Source organism: Phocoena sinus, chromosome 14 (genome assembly GCF_008692025.1).
Source record: "Phocoena sinus isolate mPhoSin1 chromosome 14, mPhoSin1.pri, whole genome shotgun sequence".
Classification (NCBI taxonomy): domain Eukaryota; kingdom Metazoa; phylum Chordata; class Mammalia; order Artiodactyla; family Phocoenidae; genus Phocoena; species Phocoena sinus.
The window spans coordinates 83,015,730-83,032,500 of record NC_045776.1 but is presented as its reverse complement, the minus strand read 5'-3'; the positions used below and the strand labels follow the sequence as shown (position 1 = coordinate 83,032,500).

At 44.7% G+C, this 16,771-nt stretch overlaps 2 protein-coding genes across 18 annotated transcripts in view; both read left to right on the top strand.

Annotated features, from left to right (window-relative positions):
• MPHOSPH9 (M-phase phosphoprotein 9) overlaps positions 1-10,274 on the top strand; it is a 54,788-nt gene extending 44,514 nt beyond the window's left edge. For 11 of the 14 annotated variants that reach the window (XM_032602350.1, XM_032602344.1, XM_032602341.1 and 8 more), the window contains 6 exons: positions 385-531; positions 1,344-1,464; positions 2,264-2,367; positions 3,041-3,288; positions 3,592-3,660; positions 6,317-10,274. In XM_032602350.1, the coding sequence (XP_032458241.1) occupies positions 385-531; positions 1,344-1,464; positions 2,264-2,367; positions 3,041-3,288; positions 3,592-3,660; positions 6,317-6,418 (791 nt within the window). In that variant the 3' untranslated portion in view covers positions 6,419-10,274. Of the gene's footprint in view, positions 1-384; positions 532-1,343; positions 1,465-2,263; positions 2,368-3,040; positions 3,289-3,591; positions 3,661-6,316 lie in introns of those variants that run through there. The other 3 variants (XM_032602345.1, XR_004345338.1, XM_032602353.1) reach the window with 3 other exon arrangements.
• Positions 10,275-11,506: 1,232 nt separating this feature from the next.
• Positions 11,507-16,771, top strand: part of PITPNM2 (phosphatidylinositol transfer protein membrane associated 2) — a 147,684-nt gene continuing 142,419 nt past the window's right edge. For 2 of the 4 annotated variants that reach the window (XM_032654615.1, XM_032602339.1), the window contains exon 1: positions 11,507-12,166. In XM_032654615.1, the coding sequence (XP_032510506.1) occupies positions 11,522-12,166 (645 nt within the window). In that variant the 5' untranslated portion in view covers positions 11,507-11,521. Of the gene's footprint in view, positions 12,167-12,541; positions 12,776-16,771 lie in introns of those variants that run through there. The other 2 variants (XM_032654616.1, XM_032602337.1) reach the window with 2 other exon arrangements.

Sequence of the window (16,771 nt, the reverse complement as noted above, 5' to 3'; positions counted from 1 at the left end):
GTCCAGGCGCTTGTACTTGCTCTGGTGCTTATTTGGTTGGGCCTGCTAATTACATCATTAACGTCTTTGGCATTGCCTTTCCAAAGCAGTATCTGCTAGTAAATAAATTAGTGACCTGCTTTCTAAAAATAAACTCTTGAAAAATCACCTTGAATGCCAGTTGTAAACAGAGAACCAGAATGAATTCATTAAAAACTCCCACGTTTTTCTTCATCAAGCATTTTTTAGCATTGTAATGTGGTGCATTTTGCAAGTAATCGTTATAATCTAGATGGTGAGAAGAATTGCTTGCTTGGTGTAACCATCTGTTAATAAAAAGCAGGTAACTGAAGCTAGGTTTGTTTCGTATTTTTGTTTTTATTGTTTTACATTTTTCTGTTACAGAATTAGTGACTCCTCGGCTAACTGACACTTCAGTCAATGCAAGTCGGTCCCCAGAGAAAGGTGCCCAGCAAAGACAAAAGAGATTTAATTCTGCTTCACAGAGATCGTCATCTTTACCACCTTCAAATCGTAAATCAAGTACTCCAAGTAAGAGTTAGAGGTTTATGTCTCTTGGGCTTGGAAGAGTGGCATCTGAGCCATACACACTGTTTGATGCTTTCTGTGTCCCTTACACTCTTCCTAGCACCTAGTACAGTGCTCTGAACACAGAATCCCTAAATACCATCTTGTTCAATAACACCATCTGATTGCACAGTTACTATGACTATAACTGAAGAAATTCTCACCGTTTATCAAAGTGAGATTTTTGAGTGTGTCCCGCAAATGTTTTGCAACTAATACCACTTCACAGTTTTTGAGACAAACTCAACTAGATATTTTGACAACTATCTAATTAAACAGTAGTTCAAACAAATGAAGCTAGCCTGAAAATGATGTTTTTTTCCATATATTTACCTAGGGTTACTCAGCATTAGTCACCTTTTTCTTTAGCCAATTATAAGTATGGTCTTAAAGTTAAGCATTGGGCTTCTGTATCCTTAATTTCCATTTCCATAACTGCTGAGGAGATTCGTGTATGACTGTGTTATTAGGAATGTTCACTAGTGCACTGGTGTTTCCATCTTATTTCCAGTCGACTTCTAAAATCCTGAAAAACCAGTTTTGAGTCAGAGCGCTGCAACTACAGTCTGATACACTAAAATCTTACCAGTGGTTTCCTCTAGATGTTAGGATTATGAACTATTTTTACTTTGTATACTCTTACTTATCTTTGAAAAAGTTTTACAATGAAAATGTATTCTTAGTTAGAAATAAGGTACTGGAAAAGAAGCTATGCTCTGCCATCCTAGCACATACATAGAAGGAACAGACTGTCTCCTCTTCGTTTTCCTTTGTAGCAAAAAGAGAGATTATGTTAACACCAGTGACTGTGGCTTATAGTCCAAAACGATCCCCTAAAGAAAATTTGTCCCCAGGATTTAGTCATCTACTTAGCAAAAATGAAAGCAGCCCGATTCGGTAAGTTCTCTAAAATTGTTGAATAAAATATATATAGTATTGATTTTTTAAAAATGTCAACTTATGCCTCTAGCTGTCACTAATTTTTCAGTTGTTAATGGGGATTCTGTGGATTTAAATCATTTAAATAAATGTCATACTCAAAATAAAAAAGTACTATAATACGTGAAAACAGTTTTTAGGTGTGTAAACTGGCTACTATAAAATTTAAATACTGCCTCAGAACCTCTTCCAGCTTTTGGATATAGAATGATAATTCTTTGTTTTCCTGAAAAGGTATAAGATACAGGGAGAATTGGGGGCCATTTGTACAAGAAAGTGGGCTGTCCTGGTATGGCCCTGGCACTAAACACAAGTTTACCTGTGCTCCTGAGAAAGTTCTCTCTGAAGTGTGGTTGGGAGTGTGTGCTGTGGTGGGAGGGCCACTGACTCCTAAGACATGAGAGCTAGTGGCCCAGCTCTGTCAGGCTCTTGGGGAAAATTACTGAAGCACATTGAACCTCAGTTTCCTCTTCTATAAAACGGGGGTAATAGTGCCTACCTGCTTATTTCATATGGTTGTTACAAAGATCGGATGAGATAATGTATTGGTAAATGCTTTAAGTCGCCAGTATGTAAATATAATTTTGTGTTAGAAAATATAAATTAAATTTCAGTTTTAAAAAATTGTATGACCACCTTTCTCTTTTAAAGATATGTGAATATGTAAGTTAACTGGATGCCAGCTCATCTTTCTAGTGGAGATAGGGAACATCAGTTAACACTTTTTTTCTCACAAGTAACTTGCTTCATTCAATAGATTTGATATACTTTTGGATGATTTAGATACTGTTCCTGTGTCTACAGTACAACGTCCCAATCCAAGGAAACAACTCCAGTTTCTTCCTCTAGATGACTCAGAAGGTACCTTTTCCTTAAAAAATTATCAGTTATGGTTTTAGTCTTTCATTTTGTGAGTTTCTGGTATCTTTTCAAGGTTCTAAATGTCATTATATCCTGCACTTAAATCTTTTTTTACCCAACGGCCTCTAAAAATAAGCATTTGTGACACTCATATTGTGTCAGTGTTGTTATCCTCATTGGAAAGTTGGGAAACCGAGGTACAGGGGATGTTAATCTTTAATTACCAGGGCCATACTGTTCAGTTTTTTATATTCTGTAACTTATGTTCTGTAACCTTCTTTTTCTCATTTATATTTTAAGTTTCTTTTTCTCATTTATCTTATAAAGTTATAAGGTAATGTATGTGAAATCACTTGGGTAGGCCCTTAAAATACTAACTCTGTAATGTTGGTATATGTCCACTAAATGTGTTGTTTAGTTTTTAAACTTTTTTTTTGCTTTAAGTTTATTTAGGGAAGTTGTGAAGATTGTCAAACTGAGGGCAGGGCTTTTAGAATTCTGTGGAGAAAAAAACTGAGTATATATGATTCATTATGTATCTCTTTTCATTACATTTTTTTTGGCCGTGTAGCAGCCATTTCCAGAAAGTGAAGTTGGGTAACATATTTAGTATGTACATGCTCTGTTAGAAGAGCTGATAAGAAATAAAAGAAACTTCTTTTCTCTCTGACAGAAAAAAAATACTCAGAAAAAACCACTGACATCCATGTTAATCATAGCTCTTCCCCCGAACCGTTGCCAAGTGGAGTGAAGAAAGTCTCTGTGAGATCAGCCTGGGAGAAGAATAAATCAGTTAGCTATGAACAGTGTAAGCCTGCCTACGTACCACCACAGGGTAATGATTTTGAGTATACAGCAAAAATTAGGACCCTAGCTGAAACGGAACGGTTTTTTGATGAACTTACAAAAGAAAAAGACCAGGTAAAAACAAACATAAAAAAATGTCTTAAATCTTTGTCTGCACTTAATGTTACGTCTGAGGAAGAGTCAGGAGGGAATTATTGAGTCAAACCCAGGAAGTTACTGTGGATGCCACACAAAGCTGCACTAGAAACGTGTGTGAGCCAAGCTGTTGTTACTAATTGTGACAGAGGGGACTTATGCGAAGTCGAGATGGACGAGAAAGTACTAGGCTGAAGTCTTTTCTTTCCATTCTGTTATAAACCTCCCTGCCACTAATTAGAATTCTCCTATTTTTATTTAAACATTTTTTTGTGTTAACAGATTGAGGCAGCACTAAGCCGAATGCCTTCTACTGGAGGACGAATCACTCTGCAGACAAGGTTGAATCAGGTGAAGTGTCTTACCCTGAGTCTGCTTTGGAGGCTTGGTGCTAGTCAGTGCTCCATTTAACCACGAGGACTTTTTTTTTTTTTTTTTTTTGCGGTACGCGGGCCTCTCACTGCTGTGGCCTCTCCCGTTGCGGAGCACAGGCTCCGGACGCGCAGGCTCAGCAGCCATGGCTCACGGGCCCAGCCGCTCCGCAGCATGTGGGATCCTCCCGGACTGGGGCACGAACCCGTATCCCCTGCATCTGCAGGCAGACTCTCAACCACTGCGCCACCAGGGAAGCCCTCGATGATTTTTTAATATCACAGTTTTTAGGCACACTGAAACAGTCGATCAGAACTTTTAGCCTTTACAGGAAGTGTTTGGATGATAGCATATTTTATAACTGCATGCTAGCTTTCTGGAACGAAAAGTGATTTTACCTTTATACTTCTAAGAAAAAGGTGTTCATGCCATCATGTTTTCAAGAAACTAACTTGGGAGCAAATGGCAATATGTCTTAACAGATTTTACATTTTTAAGGCTCTCACATTAAATCTCCCTTTTTTGTGTTTGTTTTTTCCTCCCCAATCTGCAATTTATTTCTGAACCCCTTTCCATTTAGTAGACGTATAAAACAGTGGTACTTTGCAACTGGAATAGATGTGAGGTTAAAAAGAGAGGTGTGATTCCATTATTGAGCAGAAGATGGTGCAGGCGAAGTGGGCCGTGTACATTTTTTTTAGTTGCTTTTCAAAGAGAATTAAAATGCATGAAACCATGGAACATTTTAAATCTCTTTTTGTAACATTTTAAACATAACAGCAATGATATGTCTCTTATATAACTGCAAGCTTTGGCTTTTCAGTGCCTTAATGTCAGGAAAAGTTCAGTTTCAGATTGATCTGTGAGAAAGACACACAGAAAATAGCAGAGGTCTTTTTCTAGGGCCTGTATCCTTCTCTTTTTTTCTGACTTTCTTTCATTTTTTCTGTTGTTCTGAACGTTTTTATTCAATAATTTGTAAAAGTCAACACATGAAATTTGTTTTAAAATAGTTTACTGGGGGGACTTCCCTGGCAGTCCAGTGGTTAAGACTCCGTGCTTCCAATGCAGGGGGTGCAGGTTCGGTCACTGGTTGGGGTACTAAGATATCCCACATGCTGCGAGGTGCAGCCAAAAAAAATAAACAAACAAACAAAGAAACAAATAAATAAAATAAAACAGTTTACTGGGAAAGTAGAAGGAAAACTTGTTCATACTCTAATTCTAAATGTATCTGAAACTTTTGTTTAGTATATTTTTTTACATAATGATGATAAGCTCTTAAAATAAGACGTAGAGGGCCCTAGGTTCTGTTCATATATGTCAAAGCTATTTCAATCCAGTAAGAAGACAAATGGCAGCAAAAAAGGGCTGAGGATGCTTGTGTATGATTCATACGTAAAAAAGGTAAAATTGGGCAAAAAATATTGAAAAATGCTTGGCCTCACCAATGAGTAAAAAAATCCCACACATTTAAACAAAAGCATGATTTTTAAACTATCACATTGGCAGGTATTTAAAAAAAAAAAACAAAAAACCACCAGAACCTGGGCTAGGGAAAAGCTTATCCTTGTACACGTGAGTGGAAGGAGAAAGCGTCACAGACTTTCTGGAGTTCAGCTTGACATGTATCCAAAGCTTTAAAATTTTACATTTCTTTGGACCTTGCATTTTTACTTTTGGGAATGATTCCTAAGGCGGTATTTATAGGTGTGTGTAGAGGTATGTTTCAGAATATATATTGCAGCATTATTTGTGATATATGAAATTAGAAGCAACCTAAATTTCAACTGAAAGATTCTTAATTAAATATGGTATATCTGATGGAATATTGCACATTAATTTACAATGATGTCATAAAGTATATTCCATAACAAGAAAAGTTAAATTGAAAAACATTCTGAAGCAGAGTTTGATTCTGATTTTATTTTTCTTGAAACTGGTGTTCCTATCTGCAGAAAAAAACCGGAAAGGGGAACAGTGGTTATTTGTTGCTTCTTGCTCATCTGTCTTCTAAAAATTCTAAAATGAATGTGTAATTTTTTTTACAATTTAAAGTTGTTGAAGAGAAAATTTTTAAGTTTTATTTCAGGATACCATTGGAGTTAATATCTAATAAAGTATCTAAAATGATGAATATATATTCCAGGTACTATTTCACAGTAGTACTATTTATTTAAAAGTAGCATTTGTTACACTGACTCATTGTGAAATATCTTGTTTCTTGGAAAAGTCTCCTCCAGCGTTTTTCCTCTTTTTTAACCTAGAAATTTTTGTCAGAAGAAAGTTATTTGATATACTTGTAAGTGGGATACGGCACCAGTCAGATGTGTCCGTTTCTTCTGGCGAAATGTGTGAAGAACGTTCTAGGTTCCTCTTGTACTGTTCTCAGTTCAACGGAGTCAAATAATTCTCTCCTTCTATTTAAAGATAAGCAGTTACCTTGAATGGTTGAAAAGTTGATTTATGTTTCGTTTAAAAGAAATAATGTAAATGACGATTTGTATAAAAACCAAAATGATTGTAATTTTGATGTTTATTTTTTGCTGAAAGAAAAGTCATTTTGGTGGTAATTATAGAATCGGTGAACTTGATGTAGAATTCTAATTAAGTTTTTTCCATGATTTTCACCCAGGAAGCCTTGGAAGATCGCTTGGAGAAGATTAATCGAGAGCTGGGTTCAGTTCGTATGACATTAAAGAAATTTCATGTTTTGCGCACCTCTGCAAATCTTTGAGATTTGTAGCCATTAAATGTTGAGGCAGTTTTGTTTGCACTAATGTGTAATTATGCACTCAGAAAAGGCAAACTATTTTGTACTGTTTATAAGCTTTCACTCAGTAGTTTTACAATCATGCTCTTCTTTACACTTGCTATTTTATACTTCAAATGGCCACATATTTTCAAGATATTTTTGTTATGCTCAGGAATCTCTTGTATATTTTACTATTTAAAAAGTATTATTTTTAAATAGTATATATATATCCAATTTATATCAAGAATAAGGAAATGTAAATAGGGGAGACAGCTTTGTTTCTAAACAAATAGTGTTATCCTTTTGCCATTAACTTTGCACACCAATTTTATAAACTTGTTCTACGTTGTGAATATGATTCTTTTTTTTTTTAAAATAAATGCTTAAGGACAGCTTCCGTAATGACAGAGTAATACATGCTGAATGCAAAAAACAAAACAAAAACAAAAACAAAAAACAGCATACCCTGGATTTAGTTGTGTTGAAGTTTTTTAAAAATAGTAAAAATGTAATTCGTGTTTGAACCGTGTCTTAGAGTGAATATTGGAATAGTTAATAATGGAAATATTGGAAATAATGGAATATTGGAAAGCTTTGAAAGTAAGAATATCTCATTTTGTTTCCCTTAAACTTCATTATTTGTAAGAAAGAAAAATGATAGAGATGTAATTCTCTAATTTTGTGATAGATGTAGTACTTTTCAGAAAAGTTTAACAACTGGGGAGTTGTAGCTTTCTGCCCATCATTCTGAATGTAATTTGTGTCCCGCCCTTGACAATGAAGTGATAAAGCTTTGATGGAAATATAGGCCACCACTCAGGTTGTAAGAGCAACCCCAGTTTCCTCAGTGTACGTGGCCTCAGCTGTCGGATCGTCATGAAGACATTTTTAACCCCTCTCCCCACCCCCACCCCCACCCCGCCAAAAAGAAAAATAAATACTCCCATAGTAGCTGCTGTAAGAACAGTAGGTTGAGATGAGAGCAACCTTCCCTGCTTGTTACTGGACAGGGAACGTGTCTAGATAGAGCTCGGTGCCTTTCGCGTGGCCTTGCTGGAGGGCTCCAGCGCACTGCCTTGGCAATGCCTCCTGGCTCTCAGAAGTAGCACGTGGGCAGGAAGCTGTGCTCTGATCGGGAGCGTAGCAGGTAGAGGTCCTGACTTCTGGTCAGGTCCAGGCTGCTTAGCTGCCCACTTTTTGGTGGCCAGTCAGAACCCAGTGCCCACATGTTCAAGCTTGGTATGTGTTGACAAACACACTCATTCCAAACTTTCACCATTGATTCCCACTGATTCCGGTTTTACAGTTTGGTTTACTTTTGAGCTTTTTCTCCTTCTTCTGTGGCTCTTGAGAGCATGTAGTTATATTGAGCCAAGCCACCCGTTATTCCATTAGGGTATATGTATGCCTTCGAGCAGGGATCTCAGATAATCTCTGAGCACCCTTCACTGGAGCTTCCCCTGCATGAGCTCGGGCCTGGTGCCTGCAGCCTCCCTGCTCAGCTCAGGGGTTCCCAGCAAGCGGGGGTCGCCTGACAGCGGCCTCTCTTGCTCCTTCCTGTCCGTGAATCAAACCTTTGCTTCCAACTCCTGCAACCTGTTGGAGACCTCCAGCTAATCAGAGTTACTCATCAGCAGAATCAAGTGCCTTATTCTTGGTGTTTTTTCCTAGTCTTTTTTTCTTTTTAATCTCCTAGTTATAGTGAAGAAAACGTTCTTTTTAATCAAGTTCCAGGAGAGCTTGTGTCAAGACTTAATAAAGGGATCGACTTTACCGATGATACTCCCTTTAATGTGTTCCTATACATGACATTAAAAACTAACTTGAAAATTATTAGGATGTTTCATTGTTCCCTACTTGTAAAGTCTATTACATTCTTAAGAATAGGAAATGGCCATTTCAGAAGAGATGAGCATTTTCTCTTGTCAGGGAGTTATCTTCTTCGTAGTCTTATTCCAATCTTAAGCCCCATTAAGATGTCTTCTGTACCTCTCAGGAAACATATGCTTTGATTTGTGACGTGTGTAATAGATTGGAAGTATCAGTCACTTATTTAAAATTAAGAAAAAAAATTTTTTCTTCATAGCTGTGAAGAGGGACACCAAGGAAAATCCTTTCAGCCGTCTTTCCCTTTGGTAATGCTTAACGTACAAATACTCCAGTTAAAAACAACCTGAAAGCTGGAGAGGTGGCAAGCTTAAAAAGCACCTGTTGTTGCTGTGTCTGGGGCTGAGCTGCAGTTAGTGAAAAACCTAAATGAATCTTCCACTTCTGGGAAGTGCCTTTTAAAATGCAAGTAGAGTTACTGCTCTCCTTTCCCCTGGATCTACCCCCTTCCTTTCCCTGAAAAGCCTCCTGAGGTGGGGGGAATGTCCTCTGTCCTTCGAGGGTCCCAAGTAGATGTAGCTACTAGGCAGCGCTAGGACTGTAGCAGCTGGGCAGGGGACAGGCGAGCCAGACAGACCTGGGTCACACCCTGCTCAGGGCCGCCTTCCTCCAAGTAAAGATAAGAAGCTGCCTTCCATTGTGAGAGCTTATGTAAAGTGCCTGGTGTCTAGTAAGTTTTCAATAAACAGTACATTTCTGATTCATTCTGGGTTATTAAATAGGCTTTTGAAGTAGCGATTTCAGTGCTTTCTTAGAAAAGTAGACTGTGTCCCCAGCAATTGACTTAAAAACTGCCTTGGGTTGGTTGACATTTGTTAGGTGGTCTAAGCTGTTCTCTCCATCTTTTTGCAAAAAAATGAGCTTTCTTAGAGTTTAAGTGAGCTGGGCTCATTTAGAGTTTAAATGGTGTGCTTTTTTTAATGAGTAATTGATAACTTGGCTAGTGTAAGTTCAGAAGCCCTGTGATCTTAAGTAAAGTAGATGATTTGGGGGTTATTTGATATAGGCTGATTTACCAAAAAAAAAAAAAAAGTATTGCCAATGTAATCAAAATAATTGCACCCTTGAATGTTCCATAATTAGACTTCTAAAGGTGCTGGCCTGTGACACAGGAGCACATGAAGGAAGTGGCTGCCACTGAACGTTTGGAAGATCTATATGAAGATTATGATTTGCTTTTGGAGTTTGATAAGCAACCAAAATTTGTTCCCCTTTTTAACTCAGAAAAGCCAGGTGTTTGCTGAATGCTATTTGAATTCTGAACTCTGTACTTACAAATGTAGAAAAGTTAGACATTTTTGTCATTTTAATCTTTAGATATCTCAAAAGCAGTTTTCACTAAATTTTAATGTGCCATTTGTGCTGTGAGTCTCTAAGCAGCTTTTTAAAAAATAAATACATATCTAGAGCCCTTTAGGAATCATAAAGGTAAATCGTATTTACCCATCATAAGTGATTGTACATGGTTTGAGGTTTGCAGGTCTAATTAAACCAATTACATTGCACAGATTTTGCAGGAGATAATTTCCTGCCTTGCCAAGAGTTCTGTGGCAGTTTAATAATATATTTTAAACTACACCAGTATTCTTAGGACCTGTCTGTTAAGCCTTCCCCTTTTGATTTGTGTTTTATTTCAGCAGACCCCTCTCAAATAGGAGGAATCAAGCCATAAATTTGCATTTGCTGGACATTATATGTCATGTCATCGCTGTGACTACAGACTTCAAAGATAATGTTTTATTCACAATTTCACTGTAACAGTGACCAATATAATGTGAGAAATTTGCTTCCTATAGTGCTGCTGACATTAGACAAAGACCAGTGCTTGTTGCAGTTTTTAAATCTAGTCAAATGCTGGAGTAATGAAATTGTAAGCTCCATGAGAGCAGGGACCATCTCCTCTTCATTCTTGAATACAGGCACTTAATAAATATTTGTGCATACAAATAAATGTGATATTAGTGTATTTATTCCTACCGCCTAACTGTGGGATCTGGTTTTCAATGGTGTTAAGTCTTCCGCGTTACTGGTCTGAGGGCAGTCATTTTAGGGTTACAATGGCAGCCGTCCAGGTGCTCCGTTCCGACTGGCCTACAGGCAGAGCCTCACTCTGGAGATCTGTATGCTCTGAAACCCTTTTTTTTTTTTCTCTCTCTTTTTACTTTTATTATTAGGTTAAAGCACAAGTACAGGGAGAAGTAGCAGCAAAAGGGTGTGTCATCCAATCCGGTTTCCACGGGTCCTCAGGCAAGGAGGATGGTTGTACAGGAGACAGATGATGACTCAATCCCTGGCCGACTCAGAACAGCACTGGGGCTGAAAACCTTTAATGGGTCTTAGGGCACCCCTTGGTGGAGGGAAGGAGTTGAGGGTTTAGTGTTTATGGGGACCCCTTCACTTGTCTCCTGTGGTCATGAGGCAGGCGTTTTGAGGCAAGCTGTGTTACGGCGGCTCACCTGGCCCGTTCAGTGTCCGAGGAGATGGGACAGCCTTTGGTCAGGGTTGTTCTCTCTCTCACTTGATCTGAAGTCATCTTGGAGCGCTTTAACTTGAGCTTGCCCTTGCCCTTCCAGGGGAAGGCGCTCCCCGCTCCTCTCGACCGTATAATACTTAGTGATAGGGAAACTACGCATAGGTTTTGGGTGTGCCCTGTTTAATTCAGTTACTTCAGATCTTGACAAACAAGGCCATCCTTGCTCAGTCTAAATATACGCTTTATGATTTCCTTTAAATTTCACTCAGTACCCTCTTGGTCCAACTGGAGCGTCCAGTCGGGAGGGAACATCAAGATGAAGCTCTTTCTGATCCTCTGCCAGTTCCTTGAGGTCAGGGACTAGAACTTACCCTCTGGCTACTATTACTCCCACGACTTCTGATGACCAAAGAGCATTTTCATTTTTTGGTCCAGGCCATATTTGGGATCCTGAGGAGAGAACTCCTTGATGCCTATTTCTAAAAATCGGGTCGGTAACTGATGCAAGTACCCGGCATCAAGGTTTGGACGTCAATTAGCTACCTTTGGTTTGTCCACACATTCCAAATGCCTTCCGAAGTCTTCCGCGGTTCGTTCCCCTTGATTTGTCATTTTACTCCCGAAGGACTTGATTTTTTTGTTTGTTTTTTTTTTTTCCAATTTCTGCAGATCTGCTGGTTCTCTTCCCCTCTTACTGTTCGCGAGTCTCCCGATAGGCGAGGCCGATGGTGTTAAAAGGGCCGAGAGGTCGTGGGCCAGGTCCAGCGCCCGGGGCCTCCCGCGCGGAAGCGAGCCCCAGGCTTTCGGGGGTCGCCGGGGCGACAGCACGCCCGGCGCCGGAGCGGGGCCACCAAGTTTGCCGGGTTGCTCCGGGCGGAGGCCGGCCCTCGGGGCGGGCGGAGGCGGCGGGCGGCTCCCCGCGTGGCCTGACGGAGGCGCAGGCCTGCCGCCGAGTGAGGGAATGCGAGGCGGGCCCGGCGCGCACGGGCAGCAGCGGCCGCTGGGGCGCGCGGGGCACGGCGGCGCCGCGGCGTAGAGCTGTCAGGCCGGTCCGCCGGCGCGCCCGGCCCCGCGCCCCGCCGGCCGCCGCCTCCTCGTCGGCCCGCGGCCCGCGCTCCGAGCGCCCAGACCCGCGGCGGCCCGCACGTGCGCCCGCCCGCCGCACGCCCGCCGACGGCCGGGGAGCATGCCCGCGGGGGCCCGGCTGCTCGCCCGGGGCCAGCTGGCGGCGGCGGCGGCGGCGGCGGCGCGCGGAGCCGCGGGGCGCAGCCGGCCGGGCCGGGGCCGCGGGGCCGGGGCCTCCCGGGCGGCGTGAGGCGGCGGCGGCCCAGCGCTGCCGAAGAGGACGAAGCCGCGCCGCGCGGAGCGGGGTGAGTGTTTCGGTGGCCCGGCCGGAAGGCGGCGCGGCCGGGCCCCCTCCTCTGGCCCGCGCGGAGCCCCCGGGGAGGGGACCCCGGCCGGGCGGCGGCTCCCGGAGGCCCAGGCCCGCCCGCCCGCCTGTCCGCCGGCCCGCGCGCTCGGCGGGAGGGAAAAGTAGGAGACCCGTGACCCGCCGCCCCGCGCGGGGGGGAGGGTCTGGCGCGCGGGGATCCCGGGCTCAGGAAATCGCCCCCAGCCAGGGCCCTGGGAGGCGCTGGCCCTCGGGATTCAGGGGGTCCCCCGACGCTAATGCCGAATTTCCGTCGGTTCCGGCTGGGACGCGGAGGACTCCCCTCCCCCAGCGACAAGTGTCAACGGCGGCCAAGGGGCAGGTGTGTGTGCAGTGCTGGGAAGGGGCGGGGAGGAAGTGGTGGTCAAAGCCTTCGGTCTAGCCTTCTGGGCTTCCCGCCTCCACCTGGACAGCCCTCCAGCGCTGGCCTGGCTGGGTGGGTGTCCGGGGCCTGAGCCCGGCGTGCGGCCCTCAGAGAGGGGGCCAGGGCTGGGAAGAAGTGCTGCCGGTGTCCCCCTCGCTGGAGGAAAATCTGGCCCCTTTCCATCCCGTGAGTCTCCCTTTGCTGTTGTAACCTGAGGGGCCGGCGCTGTCTCAGAGAGGCGAGCTTCCTCCCTACCCGCCTCAGCCTTGCTTGTCAGGGGCAGGGCTGATGGGGAACTTGGGGAGGGGGAAACGCTAGTGCCCGCCTCCGCCATAACGTGTAGCTAATTCCGCCGGGAAACCTCAAGTGGACATTCTGAATAAATAGAGTGTGTTTGCTAGGCAAATGTCATTTCAAGGCAAATCTTTAGCTCTGTCCCTTTTCAACGCATTTGCTGCCCCTGCGTAAATTCCAAATTCCTCATCCTACACGCCTCTCCCTGCCTCTGAAATATGGACTGGGGCAGTTCTCCAAAGTCTCAGGCCTCCCTGCGTCCTTCCCTTCGTAATCAGGGCTCTTCAAAGGGGACCTCCTCTGAGCATCTTTCTTGGTCCCCTCCTAGCTCTCTCCCTAGCCCCTACCTGGGAGCCACTGGGGCTATAGGCTAGAGCCCCCCGCCTCCTTTCTGAGGGGAATGTGGTAAATGCTCCCCGTCATCTGAATCTCCCTTGCGGCCAAGCCCCCAGCGTGACTCATCTCTGCTCTGAACTCCCACTGCACCTTATCTGTGTCTCTTGTGTGACTCTTATCACCGCCTGCCTTATTTTATAGTTACTTTTGGGCCTGGCTTATCTCCCCGGCTGGATTGTGAGCTCCTGGAGGATGGAGGACAGGGGTGGAGTTTGATTCATCCCTGGTGCCCCGCCCTGGGTCAGCACCCTGTGCACCGTCAGTGTCAGTGTCTGGATGCACTAGAAGCACCCCCCCCCCCCAGCTTGCCTCTGGGGACCTAGTTTATCTGACTCCTGGACGGTCCCTGTTAAGTTCTTCTTCTTCTTCTGTGATCGTAGGAGATTCCCAGCCCTCTCCCTTTGCAGAGAGAAACACAGTGAGTTAGGAAGGGCTGTTTTTCTTATAGGGAGGGACTTGCCGGATGACTAGGACAGTACATGCTCTGCTCTGACGATGGCCCGGCACAGACTCTGGGCTCTCTGGGCACTGGGTGTGGAATGGGCTTCTCTCTTTGGCCTTCTGCACTCGCCGTGCAGGGGATGCAGCAGGGTAACTGAACTGTGGGAGTCAAGGCTCCAGGCCTGGCCGTCCCATAAGGTTGTATGAGCTTCACTGAGTCACTTGGTTTCTCTTGATCTTGGTTGGTCCTTCCTTATGGAATCTGAAAGAAAATTCCTCTGCTTGTATGAGGCCCTGTAGGATTTGGGCCTTGCGTCCTCTGCCTTAATGACTGTTCGTTACCGAGACCCAGGCTTGTTGTCTTCATTGGCCTTCCCAGGTGGAGTCCATCACCTCCACCTTTGTGCCACCCTAATCTAACTTAGGCAGAACGGCAGTTAAATGTTACTCTCTGCCTCCCTGCCAGACTGAGCTCCTGTGGGGTCAGCGCCGAATCTCATTTCTCTGCATCCCCCATGCCTGGCACATGGGAGGCTCTAGGTAAAATGTCTGTCGGATAAATGGTGAGGAGCTAAGAGCCCTTGTCCCAAGTGGACTGTACATCCTCTCTCACTGGGGCCCAGCTTTGCCTTCCTCCATATCTAGAGGCCTCTTTTAAAACCAGGCAGATGTTCTCTTAACCATCCCATCCCGTTAAGGCTTTCCAGCTTGGTCCCTGAGAAGAGCCAGTCGTGGAGAATGTACAGTTCATTTGTAGAGATTAGAAGAGGAAACTTCTGGTGATGGATTTCCCTGGTGGCGCAGTGGTTAAGAATCTGCCTGCCAGTGCAGTGGTTAAGAATCTGCTCTGGAAAGATCCCACATGCTGTGGAGCAACTAAGCCCATGCGCCACAACTACTGAGCCTGCGCTCTAGAGCCCGTGCTCTGCAACAAGAGAAGCCACCGCAATGAGAAGCCCACGCATCGCAATGAAGAGTAGCCCCCGCTCGCCACAACTAGAGAAAGCCTGCACACAGTAACAAAGACCCAACGCAGCCAAAAATAAATAAATAAATTTATTTAAAAAAAAAAAAGAAGAGGAAACTTCTGGTGCCTCATGATCGCTGCCTTGCTGCTTTTGGAGAAGACAGCGGGGGTGGGGGCGGGCATGTGCTCTGTCATGGAAGGACAGTGATCTCACGCCTGCGTCCTCAGCCATGGGCAGGAGAGGTGGTCAGCCTTCCAGACAGCCCTCCTGAAACCTGCTCACTAGGACCCCCTGCCACTAAGTGGTCTTCAAGTAGCTTCCCTGTAGGTCCTTCCGTCAATGTTTATTAGGCTTTCACTGGCTACCCGGGATGTGATCAGATAGAGCCATGGCGGCCATGGCAAATCGTCGTCTGGCTTTGCTCTAAAACCAGGGCTAGCCGTAACGTGGGGCATTGCCCCCTCTCTGCTCAAGTCTTCTTACAGAGTCTCGTATGAAAAATTTCTTTTAGAATTTACGGCCAGGCAAGATTTGCCTCCCCTGTGGGCGGGGAATGTAGGTTGCTTCTTCCTTTGATAATGAGAAGGAAGGTGGAGAAGGAAAACAGGTATGGTTTGTGTACTGCATGCACACAGCGTGCGCGAGGCTTCCCCACGAGCCCTGCGCATTGGGTCGTGTTCTTCCTCCATTTTCCCAGAGAAGGAAGTCAACTGATTTGCCCTAAGGCACTCTGGGTTTGTACCCAGTTCTGCCAGACTCTTCCCATTCCACCCACACTGTCTTTCCAACTGATTATGGTCACCTCCTCTTCCCTGGCTTCCAGGATGCTGGGAGCACAATGCTGTATTTTCATGTAGTGGCGGTATTCACTTACCCTTGTGGTCAGCATACTTATTTCTACTTTACTGTCTGTCTATGTGCACGTATATATGTAAGTGTAAATCAATCTGTATTCTTTATAACTCATCACAAAAGGTTTCTGGAAAACTGGACAGATAAGAGTTGAATACAGTACGTAACCTTGCACCTAAAACTTAGGCTGACTCATGGTGTGGTTAGGGAGATGCATCCCACGGGTAACACCGGGCATGTGAGATAAGTGTTGCTTAAACAGCAGACAGGCTTCAGAGGAAGAGACACCCTTTCTGGGTAAGGCGGTCAGGGTTGACTTCCTGGAAGAGGTGGGATTTGAAGGAGGCCTTGAAGAATGGGTGGAGTTTTGATAGTCAGGGCACCTGGAAAGGTATGTAGGATTTAGAGTCAAATTTGTGGTTTTCACCACAGCCCTACAGGAAAAGGTTCCTGCGTGAAAGAGAATCGGTCTGGAGGGAAAGTGGGGAGCCTGGTGGTGCCTTTTCAAGTCTTCTCCAGCCTTGCTGGAGGGTCTGGGAACACTGGAGCTGGGAGAGATGTACCCCATTAAGGATGAGAGGGCGAGGCTGACAGAAGAGCAGTGACTTGCCCAAGACCTGTCCTGCAGCCTGGAACCCAGGTCCCTAATTACCAGCTTGGTGCTGGCTCTTTATACTGGCGAAGTTGAAGTCGGACAGCAGCCCTGTACATCAGCCCTTTCTTCCTGTCAAACGGGTACAGGGGTACCGTCTTCCTCACTCCCAGCCCAGCAAACACCAAGAAAAACCCCTGCTAAGCCTTTATGACCAAAGGCAGAAAGAGCACTGTTGGGGAGGAGAGCTGGCATTGTGGTCCAGACTCTGCGCTCCCAGTTCAGCGGGCCCGGATTCCATCCCTGGTCAGGGAACTAGATCCCTCATGCAGCAACTAAAGATCCCGCATGTTGCAGCTTAGACCTGGCACAGCCAAATAAATAGGTATTAAAAAGACAAACGTAGAGACGTGGATGGATCTAGAGACTGTCATACGGAGTGAAGTAAGTCAGAAAGAGAAAAACAAATATCGTATATTAACGCATATATGTGGAACCTAGAAAAATGGTACAGATGAACTGGTTTGCAGGGCAGAAATAGAGACACAGATTAGAGAACAAACGTATGGACGCCAAGGGGGGAAAGTGGCAGGGGAGGTGGTGGTGGTGGTGGCATGAATTGGGAGATTGGGATTGACA